This window comes from Ursus americanus, chromosome 2 (genome assembly GCF_024610735.1).
Source record: "Ursus americanus isolate L20-20 chromosome 2, mUrsAme1.1.p, whole genome shotgun sequence".
NCBI classification, from domain to species: domain Eukaryota; kingdom Metazoa; phylum Chordata; class Mammalia; order Carnivora; family Ursidae; genus Ursus; species Ursus americanus.
This window is the reverse complement of record NC_142128.1, coordinates 87,437,003-87,459,056: the sequence shown is the minus strand read 5'-3', so window position 1 is coordinate 87,459,056 and position 22,054 is coordinate 87,437,003. Positions and strand designations below refer to the sequence as shown.

General features: G+C 41.8%; 1 protein-coding gene across 1 annotated transcript in view; it reads left to right on the top strand.

Moving 5' to 3' along the window:
* Positions 1-21,157, top strand: part of AXDND1 (axonemal dynein light chain domain containing 1) — an 88,323-nt gene extending 67,166 nt beyond the window's left edge. The window contains exons 21-26 of the mRNA XM_045811430.2: positions 138-248; positions 7,938-8,048; positions 9,938-10,042; positions 15,051-15,133; positions 15,986-16,233; positions 19,426-21,157. Coding sequence (XP_045667386.2) covers positions 138-248; positions 7,938-8,048; positions 9,938-10,042; positions 15,051-15,133; positions 15,986-16,233; positions 19,426-19,499 — 732 coding nt within the window. The 3' untranslated portion in view covers positions 19,500-21,157. The remainder of the gene's footprint in view (positions 1-137; positions 249-7,937; positions 8,049-9,937; positions 10,043-15,050; positions 15,134-15,985; positions 16,234-19,425) is intronic.
* Positions 21,158-22,054: the final 897 nt, after the last annotated feature.

Genomic DNA, 22,054 nt, shown 5'->3' with positions numbered 1-22,054 from the left:
TCAAATAACAAGTTAATTGAATGGAGTTGTATTTAGAGGAGTCGTACTCAGTAGCTCCTCAATGGAAATGAGTGAATAAATGAGTTGGTATAGTCTGATTTTTTTCTGCTTAATAATTATCTTTTCTCTTTTCTCAGAGAGAAAGTTATGAGTGGATCACCACATGTTCTCACCTCCTTTCTGGGATCAAAGGCAGAAAAATGAAGTTACTGACAAAGGAAGAAAAAGAACGCCTATTTGGAGAAGAGGTATTTGCCATGTGTTGGCATGGTCATTACTCAGGTTCTTCCTGTATTTTTCCCCCGTATTTCAATAGATAAGGATTCATGTTCTGAGTCCTCATTTATTTACTCTAGCAGAAGAGAATTTTGCCCCTGACTGAAATCATTGGCAGTTCTCCCTTCTAAGGGTGAGAATCATCCGCGTCTGCATCTCTCCTCACTTTCTTAGATTTTGTTTCATCCTTGATTTTGTTTCATCCTTCATAGAGGAAAGGATGGCTTTCAGAGGGGGAGCTGCCTGCCGCTTCCTGAGGCATGTCCTCAGACCGGTCTGCTTCTGTGCACACTTCCTCCTCCCCTCCCCTCCAGGCTCAGTGTTCCCATTTAAGGTTATTTCTTCCTTTGAGCACCTAATCCCAGCCCGCTGTCCTCTCTCTTCTGTGTCTTCCTCTCTAGTGGTTCCACTGTGTCAATATATAAACAATCTATAAGCATGGCCTTTGCTTTCATTCTAAAAGATATATCCCTTGAGCATGTCTTTTTTTCCACTACTTCATTCTCTCCTTCCTGTCACAATCATTTCTCTTAAAATGCTGAAACAATTGCAAGGTACTGTAATGATTCCTTATTGTCAGATCCAAGGAACCCCAATGCCATATTTTTTTTAAAAGATTGTATTTATTTATTTATTTATTTATTTGAAAGAGAGCGAGCACAAGCAGGTGGAGGAGCAGAGGGAGAGGGAGGAGCAGACTCTTAGCTGAGCAGGGAGTCCAACTGGGTGCTCGGTGCTCAAGGCTCCATCCCACAACCCTGGGATCATGACCTGAGCCAAAGGCAGACACTTAAGCGACTGAGCCACCCAGGTGCCCCCCCATGCCGTATTTAACTTGACTTCTCTGTAACATTTGACCCTGTCGACTAGTCATTCACTCCTTTTGTAATCTCTCCTCACAAGACAAAAATTCCCTGTTTTTCCTCCGACTTTATTTTTTTTCACTCTCCTTTTAGTCTTTCTCCTCTGCCTGCCTCTTAAATGTTGATATTCTGTCCTTGACCTACTTTCACTTTTCATTCTACGCCCTACACATGACTGTGCTAATCCTGTGGTATTAACTATCAGCTGTTTACTGAGGATCCCAAATTAATGAATATCCTGTACTTCATGGCAGTCACAAATGTTTAGTTTTACTTCAGTCTGTTTGAAGGAGTTGGTTTCCAGTAAAGACTGAAGAAGCCCTCATTGCTATCGGATCTGTGACCTGTACAGGAGAGATATGATGGCGTCTATGTGATGGGTCTGCCAGGGAGGGTTCTACCGACACACATGTGGGACTTTTATCTTATGTTTAAACACTGAAGAAACACCACCTTTCTAAATTATACATCTTTTACAAATGCTTATTTTTCTTTGCTGCCCAGATCTTGGCCAGCATTATTTTGAATTAATCACTGAATGATTTCATCAGCATTATAAATCTTAAATTACATGGGGCGCCTGGGTGGCTCAGTTGGTTGGGTGTCTAACTCTTGATTTCAGCTCACGTCATCGTCTCAGGGTTGTGAGATGGAGCCCATGTCCATTAAGCACAGAGCCTGCTTAAGATTCTCTCCCTCTCCCTCTGCCCCCCACACCATGAGCTCTCTCTCTCTCAAAAAAAATCTTAAATTACCAGTATAGTTTGGGAAAATTAAGTACCACAGACATGATCTCGGCTACACAAAAGATCTATGAAAAGATTAAATTCAAGAACTATACAGAATCATAGAGACTTAAGAACAGAAAGAATCTTAAGGGTGATTGAATTCAGCCAAACATCTGATGTGTGAATCTTTTATAATACCCACCTTTGATCATTATGCCTATGATGCCTATGATTCAGATAAAGTTTCAGAGACCTACTTTCAGAATTAGCCCATTTGTTTGGTGAACACTAACTATTAGAACATTATTCTTTCTATTGAACTAGATGAAATATGTTTCCTTGTAATTTTTTACTCACTGGTCCTTGTTTAGTCTTTTGGGTTGATATGAATGAAGCTGATTTGTCTTGCACATCATAGTATTTACGACATTCCATGTTACAGTGTTTTCTAGCATTTGAAGATAGCTATACTCAACCTAAGTTTATTTCTGAAATTTCTGTTATTTTCTATTAATCTATCTCTTCATGGGTCATCACCACAATATTTTAATTTTTTGAGGCGCCATGATGCATTTTCATATCTGGCTGGGCCAGCCCTCCTCACTGATCTTCTTCAGGGGTTTCATCACTATGCTTGCTTATTTATTCTTCTATGTAACTCTATAATCTACCTCTGGGAAAATATGAGTTTTAAAGACTGGGGTAATACTAAATTCATATATTAACTTAGAGCAGAGATACTTATATTGTCACGTTGTCCTATCCAAAAATGTAGGATGTCTACTTTTAATGCCTTTCAATAATGTTTAATGGTTTTCTCATTTTGCACATTTCTTGTATTATGCCTGAGTATTTCATTTTATTTTTTGCTATTTTATTTTTTATAAGTTTTTATTTATTTAAGTAGTCTCTACACTCAACATGGGGCTCAAACTTACAACCCCGAGGCCAAGGCAGGCTCCCCTATTTTTTGTTATTTTAAATGGGATCTTTTTTACCATTGTATCTTCTAACTGGTAACTGTATGTTATTGATTTCTGTATTTTAATTTTATATTCTGTGACTTTACCTAATTATCTTATTGTTTTTAGTAGTTTTTCAATAGATTCTTTTGGGTTCTCCAGATATTAAACAAATCATCTATAGATAGAGATAATTTTACCTCTTTCAATTATTATGCCTCTAATTGCTTTTTCTTGTCTAATTGCAGTGAATAATTCTCCCAATTTGGTGTTAAATAGTAGTGGCAATAGCATCCTCTTCTTATTTATGACTTAAGCAGGAATGCCTTTAGTGATTGGAGTTGATTTTTTGTTTAATTTCTTTATTGTTCCTTCAGATATCTCAGATCTTCCACCTGAGGTCACTTTCCTTCTGCCCTAATCTTTAAATTTTTCTTTAGTGAGGCTTTACTGGAGGCAAATTTAATTTTTGTTTGTCTGAAAATGTCTTTATTTCACCCTCACTCTTAACATTTTTTGCGGGGTATACAAGTCTAGGATGATACTATTTCCTCCCAGCCCATTGATGATACTATTTCTACTGTTTTCTGGATTTTATTGTTACCAAACTGACAGCTGAGAATTCAGCTATCAGTTCCTTGAAGTTAATCCCTCTCTTCTCTTTGGCTACTTTTAAGATCTTTATGTCTTTGGCATTTTGCAGTTTCACTCTGATATATGTGGGTGTGGAATTCCTTTTCTTTTTAAATTTTGCTGGGGATTCTCTTGGTTTCCTTAATCTTTGACTTCGTATCTTTCATTAGATATAGAAAATTCTGTTATCTCTTCAAATATTATCTCTATATATTTGCTCTCTCCTTTCTTTCTGGAACTCTGAATGGATATGTATTGGAATCTATACCCATGTCTTTTATCTTATTTCATATTTTTCTTTGCTTCTGCATTGCATCCTGAATAATTTCTTCTGGCTTACCTTCCTGTTCACCATAAAACTCCTAGCAGAGAGCACGTGCAGTAATTTCTCCAACCCACCGTAGCAACATTTTCATAGATACGTCTCCTAAGGCAACGGAAACAAAAGCAAAAATAAACTATTGGGACTACATCAAAATAAAAAGCTTCTGCACAGCAAAGGGAAAAATCAACAAAACTAAAAGAGAACTACTGAATGGGAGAAGATATTTGCAAATGACATATCTGATAAAGGGTTAGTGTCCTAAATATATAAAGAACTACAACTCAGTGCCACAAAACCAAGTAATCCAATTAGAAAATGGGCAGAAGACATGAACTGACATCTCTAAAGAAGACATCCAGATGGCCAACAGCCACATGTAAAGATGCTCAACATCGCTCATCATCAGGGAAATGCAAATCAAAACCACAATGAGATATCACTTCACACTTGTCAGAATGGCTAAAATCAAAAACACAAGGAGCAAGAAGTTTTGGCAAGGACGTGGAGAAAAAGGATTCCTTGTGCACTCTTGGTGGGGATGCAAACTGGTGCAGCCCCTGTGAAAAGCAGTATGGAGGTTCCTCAAAAAATTAAAAACAAGACTACTGTGTGATCTAGTAATCCCACTACTGGGTATTTAACCAAAGAATATGAAAACACTAACTTGAAAAGATATATACACCCCTATGTTTATTCAGCATTATTTATAATAGCCAAACTATGGAAGCAGCCAAGCGTCCGTCAGTAGATGAATGGGTAAAGCTGATGTGGTACACACACACACACACACACACACACACACACACACACACACAGAGGAATATTACTCAGCCATAAAAAAATGAAATCTTGCCATTTGCACCAACATGGATGGATCTAGAAAGTATAATGCTAAGTGAAATAAGCCAGTCAGAGAAAGACAAATACCACTTGACTTCACTCTTATGTGGAATTTAAGAAACAAATGAACAAAGAAAAAGAGATATAGAAAAACAGACTATTAACTATAGAGAACAAACTAATGGTTACCAGAGGGTAGGTGGGTGGGTGGCGATGGGTGAAATAGGTGAAGGGGATTAAGAGAACACTTATTACAATGAGCATTGAGTAATGTATAGAATTGTTGAATCACTATATTGTAATATAACACTGTATGTTAATTATACTGAAGTTAAATAGGTAAATAAAATAAAGAATGGTAATTAAAACATCATTTTTAATAGCAAAATACAGATCTTCCTTGACTTATGTTGGAATTATGGCCCAATAAACCCATTGTAAGTCGAAAATATTGTAAGTCCAAAATGTATTTAATACACTTAACCTACCCAACATCATAGCTTAGCTTAGCCCACCTTCAGTGTACTTTGAATACTTACATTAGCCTATAGTTGGGCGAAATCATCTAACACAAAGCCCATTTTATAATAAAATGTTGAATATCTCATGTAATTTATTTTTTTATTTTAAAAATTTATTTATTTTGGGGGGGAGGGGCAGAGGGAGAGAGTCTTTCAGACTCACTGCAGAGCATGGAGCCCGACCCCAAGACCCCTGAGATCATGACCTGAGCCAAAACCAAGAGTCCGTGCTCAACCAACTGAGCCATGCAGGCACCCCTGAATATCTCATGTAATTTATTGAATACTGTACGGGAAGTGAAAAACAGAATGATTTTAAGTGTATTGGTTGGTTACTCTTGTGATCATGTGGCTGCCTAGAAGCTGTGGGTCACTGCTGCTGCCCAGAATCGTGAAAGAGAGTTTAACCCCATATTGTTAGCCTGGGAAAAGATTAAAATTCAAAATTTGAAGTACAGTTTCTACTGAATGTGTATCATTTTTCTACCATTGTAAAGTTGAAAATTTTAAGTTAAACCATCTAAGTCAGGGACCGTCTGCACTGGAAACTATAAATGTTCATCAATAGCAGATTGGCTTGAAAAAAGCAGATTATAGAAGGTAACAAATATGATTATCTCATTTATATTAAAATGTTTACATATGGATAAAGTAGTCTAGAAGAATATAGTCAGCAAACTGATAGACGTTTGTTACCTCTGAGAGTTGAGATTCTTAATTTCTCTGTATTATTAACTATTTTACAGCATTATCAGGGAAAAATTTTCATTTGGTAAAAATGTCCTAATATATTGTGAATATTTTTTATACCACGTACATATTTCTGCAGCATAATTTAAAATTGCTATAAAATATCTTGGGTAGTTTATATCATAATTTATTTATGCATTTTCCTATTGTGGGCATTGAACTTATTTTTAGCTTCTGTTTTTATACACATCATTGCAATAAACTGAAGGACATTTTTCAGTCAGTATTTTTGTAGACTTATTTGAGGTATTCAACACTGTTGACTCCTTCTTTCTCTTCTTTAAACTTTCCTGGTGCCTCTGTCAGATTTCTGACACAACTCCCGGCCTTCTTTGCAGGCTCATCTTTCTTCCCTAATCCTTTATGTGGCTAGGTTTTCTGTCCTAAGCCCTCATCTTCTAACACTTCAAAATTTCTCCTTTGGTGATGTAATTTACTTTTTTGGCTTCAACTAAATGCAAATAACTGTTCAATGATTATCTTTAGCCCAAATGCCTCCATCTAAACTCTAGATCTGTGTATTTAGCTACTTACTGAATATTTCCATTTAGTGGTACCTTAAAGTCACATAGCCTGGTCTGAACTCATCTATCTTCCCAGACCTGCTTATGCAGCTTTGTTCATTATCTCTGTGAATGGCATTATCATCAATGTAGTAGCTTAAGCCATTCACCAAGTATCATTCAAGATGCTTCCTTTCCCGGGCCATCCCATATCGATCTAATCACTCCAGCACTAAGAGTTAACTCCGAAATATCTCTTGAATCCTATGCTCCTCTTCATTCCTGCAACTCTTACTCTTGTCTTTTCTTCTTCCCACTCTTCCTCCCTCTCCCCTTTCTTTCTCTTTAAATCTACTCTCCTGCTGCTAGAGTGATTGTTTTAAAATGCAAAACAGATTGGTCAATTTATTAGTACCACCATTCCCTGGAATGACACTTTAGCCCTTCCTCTATGACTTTGCTTCTGTCCATCTGCCCCTAAGTTTCTGTTCTACCAACTACTTTTGTTCTCAAGAGCCAGTCATGTCCATGCATCATCCTTTGCCTAGAACCGTGCTATCTTTTTTCCCTCACTCATCCTTTAAGAAGAAACTCAGACATTATGTCCTCCAGGAAAGCTTCTTGACCAATCCTTTCTTTCAACCACATCTACTACTGTAGATTAGGTGTTCCTACCATGTGACTATATGTATCCATAGCATTTTTTTGTCCATTAAATTGTTAATCTTCTTAAGACAGGGGCTGTTCTTTTTTTTAAATTTAAATTCAATTAATTAACATACAATACATTATTTGTTTAGGGGTACAGGTCTGTGATTCATCAGTCTTACATAATACCCAGTGCTCATTACAACACATACCCTGCCCAATGTTCATCACCCAGCTACCCCATCCCATTACCCCACTCCCCTCCAGCAACCCTCAGTTTGTTTCCTATGATTAAGGGTCTCTTATGGTTTGTCACCCTCTCTGGTTTCATCTTGTTTCATTTTTTCCTCAGGTCTTCCCCTATGATCCTCTGCCTTGTTTCTTAAATTCCACATAGCAGTGAGATCATATGATAGTAGTTTTTCTCTGATTGACTGATTTCCCTTAGCATAATACCCTCTAGTTCCATCCACATCGTTGCAAATGGCAAGGTTTCATTTTTGATGGCTGTGTAATATTCCAGTGTGTGTGTGTGACTCCCCCCCCCCCCCCCCCCCGCCCCACATCTTCTTTATCCATTCATCTGTTAATGAATATCTGGGCTCTTTCCATAGTTTAGCTATTGTGGACATTGCTGCTATAAACATTGGGGTGCAGTTGCCCCTTCAGATCACTACATTTGTATTTTTGGGGTAAATACCCAATAGTGCAATTGCTGGGTCATAGGAGGACAGGGGCTATTCTTATTACCCTTTTTGCCCTTATCCCTAGCACAGTGTTCAGTTGCAAGATTAGTGCTCATTAAATACTTCTGAATGAATAATCAGTACATACTACAAATTATTAATATACACTAAGCTATAATTGTACTATTGTTTTATCTCACAGGATTTTATAAAAGAATTAATTGAACCTGGGATAGGCAAGCCTTTTAGAGAGGAGGAAGAAGAAAGTATGGAGGATAATTTTGAGATGCGAAAGGAAAAGGAAGAAGAGGAGGTAAGATGATTTAGTATTACACTTTCCTTTCCCTTTATATTTTTAAAGAATATATATATGTAGATACTGGGGTGCCTGGGTGGCTCATTTGGTTAAGTGACTGACTCTTGAGTTCAGCTCAGGTCATGATCTCAGGGTCATGAGATCGAGCCCCGTGTCAGGCTCCACGCTCAGCACAGTCTGCTTGAGTTTCTCTCTCTCTCCTTTTCCCTTTGCCCTTCCCCTCACTTGCACTCTTTAAATAAACAAACAAACAAACAAATAAATAAAATCTTTTAAAAAAGAATATATATAGGTACTATTGAAAATAGAAATGCGTCATCTGGAATAAACAAACACCTCAGCTCCCTTCCTTTCTTCATATAGATTTAACCGTACCTGAGACACTCTTATCTTTTTATTTTCCACGGTAGGGGTATCCTTTTCCTTTTCGAAATCCAGTCACTTCCCATCAGCCTCATTCACACCTGTACTCCTATTACCTACACAATCTATCTCTCAGCTTAATGCTGTTTCTTTGTCCTTTCATTACCAGATTTTTCAAACAGAAATTTAAACTCTGTGTGTCCACATCTTTTTTTTTTTTTTAATAGGCTCCAACGTGGGGCTTGAACTCATAACTCTGAGATCAAAACATGAGCTGAGATCAAGAGTCAGATGCTTAACCAACTGAGCCACCCAGGTGCCCCCTCTTCAGTTCCCATTCTGGGCTACCTTTCCCCTTCATCCCAAGCCCATGCCCACACCTCCTTTCTCCTCACTGTGTTTCTATTCATGCTGGGGCATTTGTAGTAATAAAACCCTTCCTGGGGCACTAATAATAATAACAATATAATAATAATAATAATAATAATAATAATAATAATAATAATAATAAATAGAATGATAACTACCAATAATTGAGTGCCTACCGCAAGCTACGTGTTCTGCATGTGTTATCTCCTATCTATACAACACAACTTCAAGGTAAAAATTATTGCACCATTTTACAGATAAGAAAAATTGAAGCTCAGAAAGGTTGACTGGCTTACCCTAAGTCAGAAAGCTGTAAGAGGCGGAACCAGCATTCAAACCCAGATTAGCCTGGCATAAGAATCCTTGCTGATTCCTGGATTGACTACTATTGTCCTTGGCTCTCAGAACTCAAGGTCACCTAACACTCTCTAGACTGTCCTAACTTACTTCCCTGATGTTTCTTCTCTGTGAATAGTTTAAATGTTGGCATGATCCCGGGCTGTGACCTAGGTCCCCTAGACTCACACTGTACATGCTAGACAGCAGAAGAAAAATTTTGTACAACACCTAAGCCTCTTTTGACCAGCATTTTCTGTCTTATTTCTGGTACAGTGCTTGGCATATAGAAGGCACAAAATGAATGGAAAACAGTGTATTTGGCCACTAAATTCTCTCATACCTTTGAAATACGTAACACACTCCCTCTTTTCCTGCTCTTGTGGCCTTAGTTCTGACCCTTTCCGCTCTATGTTACAAAGTCTTGTTCGGTCTTCAGATATCACTTTCTCTGTAAAAACTGCCCTGAGAGTCTAGTTAGAATTCAGGGCCCTTTTCTGGGAGCACAGAGCTTTTGGAACACACCTCCTTGCCAACACCAGTCGTGTATGTTGTCATTATTTTCTGGTCCGGCTCTCCTACTGTGCTGTGAATTCCTGAGGTCTGGAAGATATTCTCTTTGATTCCCTCACCGTTCTCCCCACTTCCCCATCCCCACTAATTTCTCACACACTGTTTGCTGTGAGTCTTTGAAAATGCTTCTTGAATGTCTAATGCAAATGGAAGAGTAAAGCTTCAGACATTGCTCCAGGGAACTTGCCATACCACTGGGTCACACCCCAGCTCGCTAACAGGTCCTTCCTGTTTCTGTGCCCTAGAAGCCTTCAACATCCTCAGAGGTGGAAAAACTCATTCGAGTAATTGAAGAAGATGAAAATATTCATTCCAAACCTCTGTTTGAAGCAGATATATTCTCTTCCTGGGTATGTATTTGAAACCCAATTAGGAAATCCAAAACCAGAGAAAAAAATCTGAGAAATTTCACATTATGTACAAATGATATGGATTTAACATAAGTTTTAGCTCCAAGAGGGCCAGGAGCTCCTACGTAATGCATTTTTCAGATTTTTTTTTTCTTCCCAACATCATCTCTGGAAAACTCTTGTTTTTTACCTTAACTTTATAAAAAACGTCTCATTTTCTTCTTTAAAACCTCATTTTAAAATTAGCATTTCATTGCCTTCCTTAACAATATCTTGGTCAAAATTTGGCCTATTTTTTTTTTTTTAAATATATTCATTCAGCAGACTCTATTGAGAACTGTGACAAGCATATACCCCTGACCACAAGAATTGTTGGGAAATTGGAAACCTTTAGAAACTCAGTAGGAAAACAGATTTAAAATTCTTCCACAGAAAGTTCTAGGACTATGGTAGACTTAAGTCAGTTCTAGATTTCAGTTCTAGATTGATATTTCTCTCAGTAAAGGATGTCATGCCTTGATCCCATTAATCCACATTAATTTTGCGTGTGTTTATACTGTGCATTTCTTTGCGGGGCAGTGGGGGGGAGTGTGCCAGAAATCCATAGACTTAGTCAGATTTCTCAGCCCCAAAGTTAACCATTCCGTTGTTAGAGATCTGATCCACCTGAGTAGGCAGTGGTGTAGGGGGGGCGGGGGTAGGAGCCGTAGTGAGGGTAGCGGCGGACAACAGTGGGATGACTGAGGCAGACTGCAAGGATGTGAGTCCAGGGAGGTTGTTGGAAATAGGCTGGAAATAGGCTCCAACTCTGGTAGAAAGAGCTGGGAGAAACCACGTGAAGAGTCAGGCAGGAGCTGGCAAACTGGGGTGAGAGTAATGCCTAGAGGGGTTACAATCACGTTCTGCCCGAGTAATGCCTTTTCAACAAGCTTTTCATATAATATGTTAATCTGTCAGTCTTTATGACTGAGTGAGGTAGGGGTCTAAGAGTAACCGTGAGCCATGTAAGGGAAAGGGAGATAAAGGGTAGCACGGGTTAATCTGCTTAACACCGCCCCCTGCCCACCAATCCCACCCAAAGCCTTCCTGCCTCAGAGTTTCTCCCCTGCTGTGCCATCCAGGCTAGGAGTCAGGGTCAGACCTCCCCGATGATAACAGCCTGTAGCCCGGGGGGTGGGGGGGGGTGCTTGTTTTTGATGGTGGGGGGCTCCTGCTCCAGGATGCCGCCTTTCCATCTGACACGGTGTGGTGCCATGTGACTAGCTCACCTGAGGACAGTGTGGCCCAGAAATTCTATCTGTAGGCTCTGGAAGTTTGCTACTGCTGCTACTCCAGATCCCTGAAGCTCGAACTGTTTCCATCTCATTGACCATAACGTCCGGGGCACGGACCCAGAGGGCAGCCGGGTACATAATCACTTGGGACTTCCTGGAGGTAAAGAAGAATCACAGTCATCCTATGGGATGGCGGCTTGAACTCTCACAGGCAGAAGGGGATCATCGGGTGCTCAAACAGAAGGGACCTAATCGTGCCAGGCCAGCAGAGACAAAGTGGGTGCCCAGAGAATGAAGATTCTTGAACTGGCTTGTGAGGTCAGAGATGCAGAGGTGGAGCTGGGGAAGGGCTGTCTTGATTTGGACCCTGCTGCAGGCCAGGAGGAGTGGGGTGGGGGTGGGGGGGTGAGGGGGCTGCTGAGCTCTGTGCACTTGTCATTCACGAAAGTCCTGGGGCTCCCTAAGGGCACTTTAGGGTTTCAAAACTTTTATTGTAAGTTTTTCTCGTGCCTTTGTTTGCTTGTTTTTTTCCTTTATTTGTTTATTTTTTTGACGGACAGTGTCTGGTCCTGAGAGCATAAATAACCATTTTGCAGGGACACCAGACCTATCAGGCAGCTCTCTCCTGCTGGTCTAAAAACACAACTCCCAGGAGGCAGTACATTTGATTAACACTGAGGATGGAAAGGAAAAATGAAGGGCTCGGGAAGCAGAAAGCCTGTGGTGTGCAGGCATAACTTGTCATGTCCCTGGGAACTGAGTTGTGAAACTGGAGAGCTCCAGAGATAGAGGGGTTCCGGGTTTCTAGCGAGAAATAGCTCCAGACCCCTGAGAAGCTATGGACCTGAGCATGGAGATTCCAGTTACTCTTAGTATCCCCTCCTGCAGGTGACTCCGGGACGGGATTTTCGGGGGGTTGAGATATGAGTGATATCCCAAGAGGAGGGGTGGTAAGTCACCGCCAGCTTGGGCAGACTAAGAACTTGGCCTCATTCATACCATTACCTGATGCCTAGTGTTCACCGTAATGGGGCTGGCCCATCCACTATGCAAAACACTCCTCAATTAGCTGGGAGTTAGGGCTTTGCGGGAATTCCTCAGAGCAGGCCCTGTGTACATAACATGGCCTGCTGTGCCTGAAACAGGCATACCCAATTTGGTCCTGGGCCCGATTAAGTGGTGAACCCAGTGATCCCATTAAGCTGCACTGACTTTGCCGCTGCCCCCTCTTGGGAGAAGGCCGCTCTGCCTTCAGATGCAGCCCAGTTCAGTCAGTTCTGGAACCTTGTCGCATGGCCCCCCTTATGGCCCTCTCTGAATCACAGTCATTCCAGCACTGTTCCTGCAGGACAAGCAGCCAGAATTCCGTGACGTCTCAGCTGGCTGGAGGAGATAGGGGATGACTAAATCCGCCAGCTCTCTCGGAGGCAGTACCAAAAGCGCTCCGAGCTAGACTGCCCCTCATGGGCTGCTGTCTGACCGCACGGGTAGCGTTGCCTATAGCTCAGCTACCCCGACAAGCAAGATGCTAGAGACAGTGTCTTTCAGGCTCATCTTCACACCATAGATTCTGGCTGTCTCTAAAGAGTTCGAGGGTATGAGGGAGATAGGAAAGTTTGCTGGATCACCTGTGAACTGAGGAAGGATGAACAGGGGCCAGACTTGGGGACATCAGCAGTGTTTTATGATAAGATGAGACTTTCTGCCCTTCCTTCTGTTATTGGGCTAAAGGTGACCCTTACAGGTCTGTTTTCCTCTCACCGTACCACGTATGCCGGAGCAGTGATTAATTTACTTATTTTATAACAGCAACAAGGAAGGCCCTTGGAATTGGTGGTTCTAGAAAGTATGTCCAGAACTGATAAGGCACTATGTCAGTGCTTGGATCCCAAGGAGCTGGGCCTGGAGCCAGATCCTCCCTGAGATAGACCCAAACTAGAGATACTGTCCAGTCGAAAGCCTGTAAGTAGAGTCAAACCTGAGGAAGACCAACTCAAGAAGGCCAAAGACAGAATGGGAACCAGAGACCAAGCACAAAGCTACAGCAGCTTGGCACAAACAAGGAAGGTCCAAGGCAGTTACTTCCAAGAGCTGTGAGGCCTGTGTTAACTACCAATAGCCCACTGTTGACCGGAAGCCTTACAGATAACATAAACAGTCAATGTTATATGTACTATATACTTATTCTTACAGTGAAGTAAGCTAGAGGAAAGGAAATGTTATTAAGAAAATCATAAGGAAGAGAAAATACGTTTACAGTAGTGGACTGTAAAATATCCATGTCTAAGTGAACCCACATAGTTCAGACCTGTGTAGTTCCAGGGTCCACTGTATATCTGTGGAACAGATGCCGAGTCTGAAGGCTCACATGTATACAGTCATGGTTTACTCTGGTTTCTACCTGTCAAGTTGTTTCATACAGCTATAAACCATGTGTGGACTTCCAGTTCTAGAAGCCTCTGCTCTGAAAACCTTTCTTTTGGGCTCAAAGAACAAGTTAGTGGTGTGTGTGGCATAGACACAACCACGTCCCGTGCCATTGGTGCAGGCTGGACAGTGATCACATTTACTTCCCAAACAGAAAGGGGAGCAAGGGGGGAGCAAACAGAAAGAGGAGAATACATGACCTGGGAAATAAGAGACTAGAAGAGCGAGAGTAAAAGGGAAAATGTTTAACATAGTTTCTTTTCTCTGGTTTTCTTTTAGAAAAAGCTAGCATAGTGCAATGAAGAGGCCTCCATGAGGGTTTTGCTTAACCCACTAGATCTTTCTGTGAGGAGGGCAGACTGCCTACCCTCTTCAAGCTCCCTTTCCTTCCATAATATGGGATTCCATCCAATCTTTTACGTGCCTCAGGTTGGGAAGGATGGATAAATGAGATTTTAAACACAGTTCTGGGCAAAAAGGGGTGAAGGGGAGTGGGAGGTTCAGTCTTCCAGTGCCAGAATGAATAAGTCACGGGGATGAAAGGTAGGGCATAGAGAATAGAGCCAGTGACATGTAATAGCTCTATGGGGACATGTGGTATGTTGAGATTTGTACAGTCAGCATGCTGTACACCTGAAAGTCATGTAACATGGTGTGTCAGCTGTGCTTCAATTTTAAAACAAGTGCACAGTTCTGGGAAAATGGTATAATACTTATTTTTAAATATCCTTATAATTTTGGCTTTCTAATTACATTCTTTCACCTTCCTCTTATTTTGTTTCCTAGAATGTATTTAGAGTCAAAATAAATGAAAGCAGTGGGTTCTGGCTTGTTTTTTTTTTAATTTTCACTGCCTTGATATTTATGAAGTTCCTTAAGGAACCGAAAGATCTGACTGGATTTTGCAATGTTATGAGCTTAGTGAAGTAAATTATTAAGAAAAATATAGTTAATAATCTTGGTCATTAACTTGACTTATAACAGGAACATGTTTACCCTTCTCTTTATTTTTAAACCTTTTCTTTCCTTGTTTTTTGTTGTTGTTGTTGATATTGTTGTCCCTGCTTTTTTACAATTCTAATCAAATTTTATCCACCTGTAGCATGAATAATTTGGAAGCTGGTATGCTGTGTGGCCACAGGTAGTCCCTATTCTTTTTTGGTGTTAAGATTGTGCTTAATCATCTACTATATAAATATGGATAGTAGAAAAAAATATTCTGGAAGGTTTGGTCCAGAACATTCTGAAGGAGTAGAGTATTAACTGTTGGGACTCAGTTCATTCATAGTGTATCTTTCCTTTGTCAGAGAGAATCAGCAAATCAAGGTACAGTGGCCCCAAAGTATCTTGAAGCAATGGCTGTAATTGAACGCACACAGGAGAAGTTAAGGTGAGTATGCGACACCACGATGGTAATTACAAAGATTGCTGGTCAGGAGGTGTGGCTGAGAAATCCACGCCTCGGGGCTTACCTTGGTTTCTTCTGCTTCTTTTATCCTCATTAGTGGGATGTTACCTCCAAATCTTCTGCTGGAGGCAATGAATTCTGCTCTCATAGGAACATCCATCCTTACCCACGGTGGAGGTAGAGGAAGTAAGAGTGTGTGTATGTGGGGAATAGGGTGTTAGGAGTGATCTATCCCGTATGTTTCTAGAAGATGAGCTAGAGACATAAATGGAACTGGGAGAAACTACTTTGTGCAAGAAAGATTGCTACCTACCCTGCAGAGTAGGAAGGGCGGTATAGTTAAGATGGTGGAGAGTGCCGAGAGAAGAGCACGGCCACGTAGACGTAGAACGTGTACTCCGGGAAGTAAGAAGCACATTTCAAACTAGTTTTCTTATTGTAAAATCTGGTTTTAGAGGTGCTGGCAAAAAGGGAAATGACTGGATTTAGTTTGTTGGATTACATCAATGAAGAGAAGCCAAAATTAGCTCCTGAAAAGGGGTTCCTTGGCTATTGAGAATTCCAAATACCCAAAGGTCAGATTTCACAAAGAGCTGATAAATACATTGCATTCTTAAATCACAGCATGACTGCCACGTTGACATTACCGTCCAGAGTAGTGTCTAGGACCGCAGTTCTTGCCTAAGGATTGATGCTGCTGCTTCCCTTATTTGTACCTTTCAGATGCAGTTAGCTAATTCTACTGCTCTTCTAGACAATGAGTTTCTATACGTGAAAGATACTTTTTCAAACCTTTCCATTTTGTTGTGTCTCCCTGGACTCTGTCCCCATCAGAGAAGTTGAAAGCAGAGCCAGACAAGCAGAGGAGAAGTTTGAGGATGTATATGAGAAACTTCATTATACCCTTATAAGAAATAAAGAACTGGAGAGCGAACTAGAGGCTATTTTGATGAGTTCTAGAAAGAAGGAGTGTGAAGGAAGAGAAGAAGAAAATGAAGGAGAGAGAGAAGATGGAGAAGAAGAAGAAGACAAGGACGAAGAAGTCAGGCCAGTAGAACATTCCCCAAAATCTCTAAAGAAAGGTGAGGCTTGCTTTCTCATTTTGCTTTATTTAGGTTATATTTATGAAACAAAACATGTTTGGGTCACAAATATCTTAGAAAAATATTAATATCTTTGAAAAATATTAATATCTTTAGTACCGATTTACTGGTTCATATTTTTCATAGGAATACACATACATTTAACTGTGTAACTATCTTATTTAGACGACTCACAAAAAAGAAAACCAAATGACTAACAATTGTAGACTAAGAAACTAATATAAGATACAAGTTTTGCTTCTGAAACTGGCAAAAATTCTTAAAAAGAAAAGAATATAATGCTGGTCACAAGGGGAAAACTGGTTTGTTTTACAGATAATACCTGTGGGTGGACACATAGCTTTTTCAGAAAATAATTTGAAAGTATGTGTAGATATCCCTTAAATACATGCATATACTTTGACCTTTGACCTAATAATTTTACTCTTGAGAATCTAGTCCAAGGAAATAATCCTAAGTACAAAAAAAAAAAAGATTAATGCACAAAGATGTTCAATGTATCATTGTATATAATAGAAGCAACCTACCTCTCCAGTCATGGAAGAAAGGTTAAATAAATTATGTTACACTAATATACTTGAATACTATACCACTATTAAAATGGTTTATAATGACATGAGAAATTTTTTAAAAAATTTTATTTATTTATTTGAGGGAGAGAGAGCATGAACGGGGTGATGGGCAGAGGGAGAAGCAGACTCCCCGCTAAGCAGGGAGCCCAACATGGGGCTCGATCCCAGAACTCTGGGATCATGACCTGAGCTGAAGGCAGATGATTAACCAAATGAGCCACTCAGGTGCCCCGGGAAATTCTTTTTTTAAAATTTATTTGAGAGAGAGAGAAGTGAGACTGAGCAGGGGGAAGGGCAGAGGGAGAGAGAAACCCAAGCAGACTCTGTGCTGAGTGCAGACCCTGATGCAGGGCTTGATCTCCTGACCCTGAGATCACGACCTGAGCCCTGAGCTTAAGCCAAGAGTCAGATGCTTAACCGACTGCGCCACCCAGGTGCCCTGGAAATTCTTATGTTTAAATATCAATTGCAAAAAAACACACTTTTTCAAAGCTAGGTAAAAGACCAAGATGGAAATTGTATCCAAATATTGATAGACATTGTCTCTGGTTAATAGAGGTTTGTGGGGGATTTTGCCTTTGGTTTTTGGTACTTGTTTGATTTTCTATGAAAATAATCACCATTATTCTACAGGAAAAGGAATTTGACTCTTCATTTTCTTATCTCTAATTAGTGCAATAACCTGCCCTCAGGCAGTTCTCAGTATCCGCAGGATTGGAGGCTGTTTTTTGATTCTTGCTCTCACCTTCACCCTTTGGGGTGTTCCCAGGACAACTCCTGGTGCAAGGGATAGTACAGGGAGGAGAGCTACTTCTGTTTCTCTGTCACCCCTATATTCACCTGCACCCCCAGCCAAAGCCGTTGGTTAGCCAGCGCCCCACAGCCTCTACCCAGGCATGGCGCGTGTGTCCTGTCACCAGACTGAGCTCATTTTCTCTCCTTCTGTTAACTCTCAACTGGGAAGATGCTAATTATTCCAAGTGTGACAGTCCTTTAGCTTTAGGTTCGAATATATGTGAAATAGTTTTCACGGATTAAAAATTTTCATCTTGGGGCGCCTGGGTGGCACAGCGGTTAAGCGTCTGCCTTCGGCTCAGGGCGTGATCCCGGCGTTATGGGATCGAGCCCCACATCAGGCTCCTCCGCTATGAGCCTGCTTCTTCCTCTCCCACTCCCCCTGCTTGTGTTCCCTCTCTCGCTGGCTGTCTCTCTCTCTGTCGAATAAATAAAAATTAAATCTTAAAAAAAATTTTTTTTTCATCTTACACTTTTTCCAGATTACAGAAAAATAAATACACAAATCATGCAAAAAGCCTGCATGGTAACTGGGGTGGTTACCTCAATATGGAATGAGTGATGTTCTTTCCGTCCATTTCCATAAAGACCTTGGGGATGAGGTTAAATCCAGAATGAAAAGTATTAATAATTTTAAGTAGAGGATAACTCTATACAGTTAGTCCCCGACCTACATAAACAATTACCTACATAAACATAGCCACCCTTTACCCTGCTTCCAAATACTCCCTCAGAGTCATTGCTGGGGGGCTCAGAGGTGAAGGAGAGGCTCTGCAAAGCTTAGGGGAATTGGCTCCTAAGCCAAGCCCTTCCCGTGCCATGTAGGAGACCTGACGTTTTCCCCAGAAAATCCATAAGCTGGACGCTCCTTAGGGTTAGCGGGCAGCTCCTTTGAAAAATGCAGACCCTCTGGAGCAATGTGAGAGCCCTGTGGCATGCGCAGCGCTGTATCCGTGTGACTTAGAGCATGAGATCACGTTGCCCTCGAGAGTTGTGCAGCGAGGGGTGGACGGTTACATACCGTAAAGGAGGGAGGCTTGTGGATGCTGGGCAAGGGGAAGATCCGGACGGAGGAGAAGACATATTTATTTTTGTTTCTGTGTCAGTCTTTTTAATAGTTAGCAAATCATTGTGCTCTGAGCTGTGAATGAAGACAGGAATCAAGAGGGAAGTTTACGAAGATGAATAGTGGCTTAAGCCTATAGTTAGGAGCTAGGAGCAGGGAGAGACACTAAGAGCAAGACAAGGATGTGAACAAGATGACCAAATGTGGGATGGAGGTGGTCGCAGCCAGTCAGAAGGACTCGAAGTGAGAAGGGTGGTGTCGTGGAGCAAGCGGGGGAGAGCCAGCTTGATGGCAAGAACCCCCCTGCCCCCATCCCAAGGACCAGGCCTAGTCGGGTCTGTGCACAGGAGACTGGGGAGAGGTCCAGGAGACAGAACAGAAGTGCAGGAATGGATGTGGGAGGATTTTGGATACTAGCTCTATTTGAATTTTTTTTCGCCAAGCTTTGGATATGTATAGGAAGGAAGGCAGAAATGTTCTTTCTGTTTCTCTATTCTTCTTGACCACATAGCCCTCTTTTCCAGGACCCAGAATTCAGGTAACTAACTGAATACACTTTAACTTTGGGAAAATACATTCTGAATCCCAGTAACCAACTTAGAGTCAAATTTTGGGCCCACTGCCTGTTTGTTGCTTGAGAGTTAGGCAGAATGGAATTTTGAAAATGCTTTGTAAAGTCAAAGTCCTTAGTAAATATGAGATATTATGACAATACTGTGATTGTTTTTGTCTTTTCAGAGGTACAGCGCAAGGAAGGGTCTCTCAACCCTAAACCCAGACCCCGGACTAAATCCAAGACCAAGTCCAAGTAGCACCCTTAGGGTGCTGGGCTTCAGCTGGGCTCCCTCACTGATGTCTCCGTGCTGCTTAGCTGACCCTGTGGCTCGACTAGAGGGACTCTCTGTGCAACAGCTACTGGAAAAGTCACGACATACAACCCAAGAACCTTTTCTCTTTAAAAGTCGCAGTGAAGGCTGTCGGGAATAAGTGCATTCGTTTATTTCCCAGATTAAAAATAGCTTGGGCAAAAGTTTGCTGGCCTCTTCAACTGATTTCCTAACAGAGGTCTGTGAAAAGTGTCAGTTCCTGTCAAGAAAATAATGCTTTTTGAAGACTCTGAACTCTGCAGAGAAGAATGGCAAATACAAAGCATTATTTTTTCAATTTAAAAGAGAGGAGCCTGGTAATGCTCTTGGGTTTTGGCAGCATTTTCAGATTTCTTATGATTTCAGGTATTTTTATGATTTATTTGATTTTCACAATAACCCTACAAAGTAATTGGGGAGATGCTGTTATTATCCCCATTTCTCAGAAGATGAAACTGAGGTCCCCAAATGGTTATAAGACTCCCCAAGGTCACAGAACTGATGGGTGTCAGAGTCCCCTGCTTGCTGGACCTGTGTCTGGATGTTTGACAGTGGTGATGGGCCACCAGGCCACTGCTCAGATGGTTTCCTTCACAGGGAAGGACGGAGAATTGTACTGAAATTTAAGAATGCTGCTGAAGACACGCCCAGAATCGCCATTTTTTGCTTTGATGGCTTCACTTGTCTGCTCTGTTCATGACCCCGGATCCATCAAGGCACTAGAGATGGACTAACCTGCAAAAATAAGTTGTGAGGGACAAAGGGACATTTGGGGCAGGCGCTGGGCAAGGACTCCCTCCTACCTCACCACACCCAGCGCCCTTGCATTTGCTCTGATCTCTGGCTCCAAACACCTATGCACCTGCCTTGCCTCCACATACTTAGTGTTCTTTGGAATGTATCTCCTGGGATTTTAGACCTTTGCCTGTTGCCCAAGCCTCAGAAACCCTGTCACTCAGAGTCTCTAGCCTTTTTCAGCCCAGTCCCTGGCCAGGCCTGCCTCTGCCATCATCAAAGTGTGTGTACGATGGGTTTCAAAAATGCTTAACGTCTGTCCACCGACGCCCACTGAGTGACTCTTGAAGTCTGAGGTAAGAAAACATGACTTCAGTCGGTCGCTGTGCTTGTGGCCTGGCTGAAAGCCAGAGCTGACACGATTGGCTCCCGCTCACAGTTCTCGCTTGCTGGGGCATAGCGGGCCCTATGCTTCTGCTTTCCTGAAGAGATTCTTAGGTGATTCTGGCAAATCATCTTTTTGGTGGGATTTCTAAATACTTCTTAACTGATTTCCCACTTTGCAGGAATGAGTGGTCATTTCCATACAAATCAGCAGCTCCTATCCCTGAACACAAGAACCTTGCCGCTGAGAACATGTCAGCTCCACCGGGTGGAAGGCTTGGTCTCTAAAGGCCAGAGTTATGCCGGCTGCCCCTACAATAAGAATGAGATGTTTGGCGCCTAGTTAGGATGGTTTGGTTGTGAGCCACAGAAACCTACTCTTGCAAACACACATTAAAGGCTAATTTATTGAAAGTGTGTTGGGGAGCTCAGGGGTTGAAGGGAAGTCTTTTTTTATAAATTTTTTTTTTTTAATTAGAGAAAGAAAGAAAGCAAGCACAAGCGGGGGGAGTGGTAGGCAGGGGGAGAGGGAGAAGCAGACTCCCTGCTGAGCAGGGAGCCTGATATGGGGCTCGATACCAGGATCCTGAGATCATGACCTGAGTCAAAGGCAGATGCTTAACCAACTGAGCCACCCAGGTGCCCCTGAAGGGAAGTCTTAAAGAGCCAGGCAGGGACCAGATAGGACCAGGTAGTTTAAGACTTCAGGAGCAAGAATTGTTTCACCGACTCCCCTAGTTGCTACCACCAAATGAACTCCAATCTTCTCTCCTGTCTTTAGATTATTTTGCTTAAGTCTTAAAGTCCTGAGAGAGGGAAGGGCTGCCTTGTGGTCACAAACCACCGCATGCATATAGCAGTGATGGTGAGAGGGCGTCCGGGATTTCTAGCTGCCTTAAAGGGAAGGAAGGACACCTTGCTCTACTATTCTACCAAACTAGAACACAGTATGGGCAAAGGAAATGCCCAGAAGAAAATGAGGGTGGTGGTAGGAGGGCATAACAGATGTTAGGTGGTCTTAAAAAGGAGGATGCTGCAGGAAAGGTGTCTGCACTGGCGCTCCCTGAAAGTTAGCCCACGCTGCTCTGCTTCCCAAACAGCTGGCTCGTGGGAGGCTGGAGATAGTCCTCGAGACCCTGCCACACCTTCTCCGAGTGACTGAGTGACCTGCGGTAGGCTCCCAGCAGAGTGGAGGGAGGGGCGCTTGCCACACACATTTGGTGGCCGGGCTGCCAGGGGAGGCTGTCGTGCTTGTGCAAGGAGACACCAGCCACGCTGCTCAGATGTCCAGACAAAGGCAGACATCTCAAAGAGCTGTGCACCTTTAAAACGAATGCTTGAAATATTGAGGTGGGACTCTAACGCAAGAGACCCCATGTGCC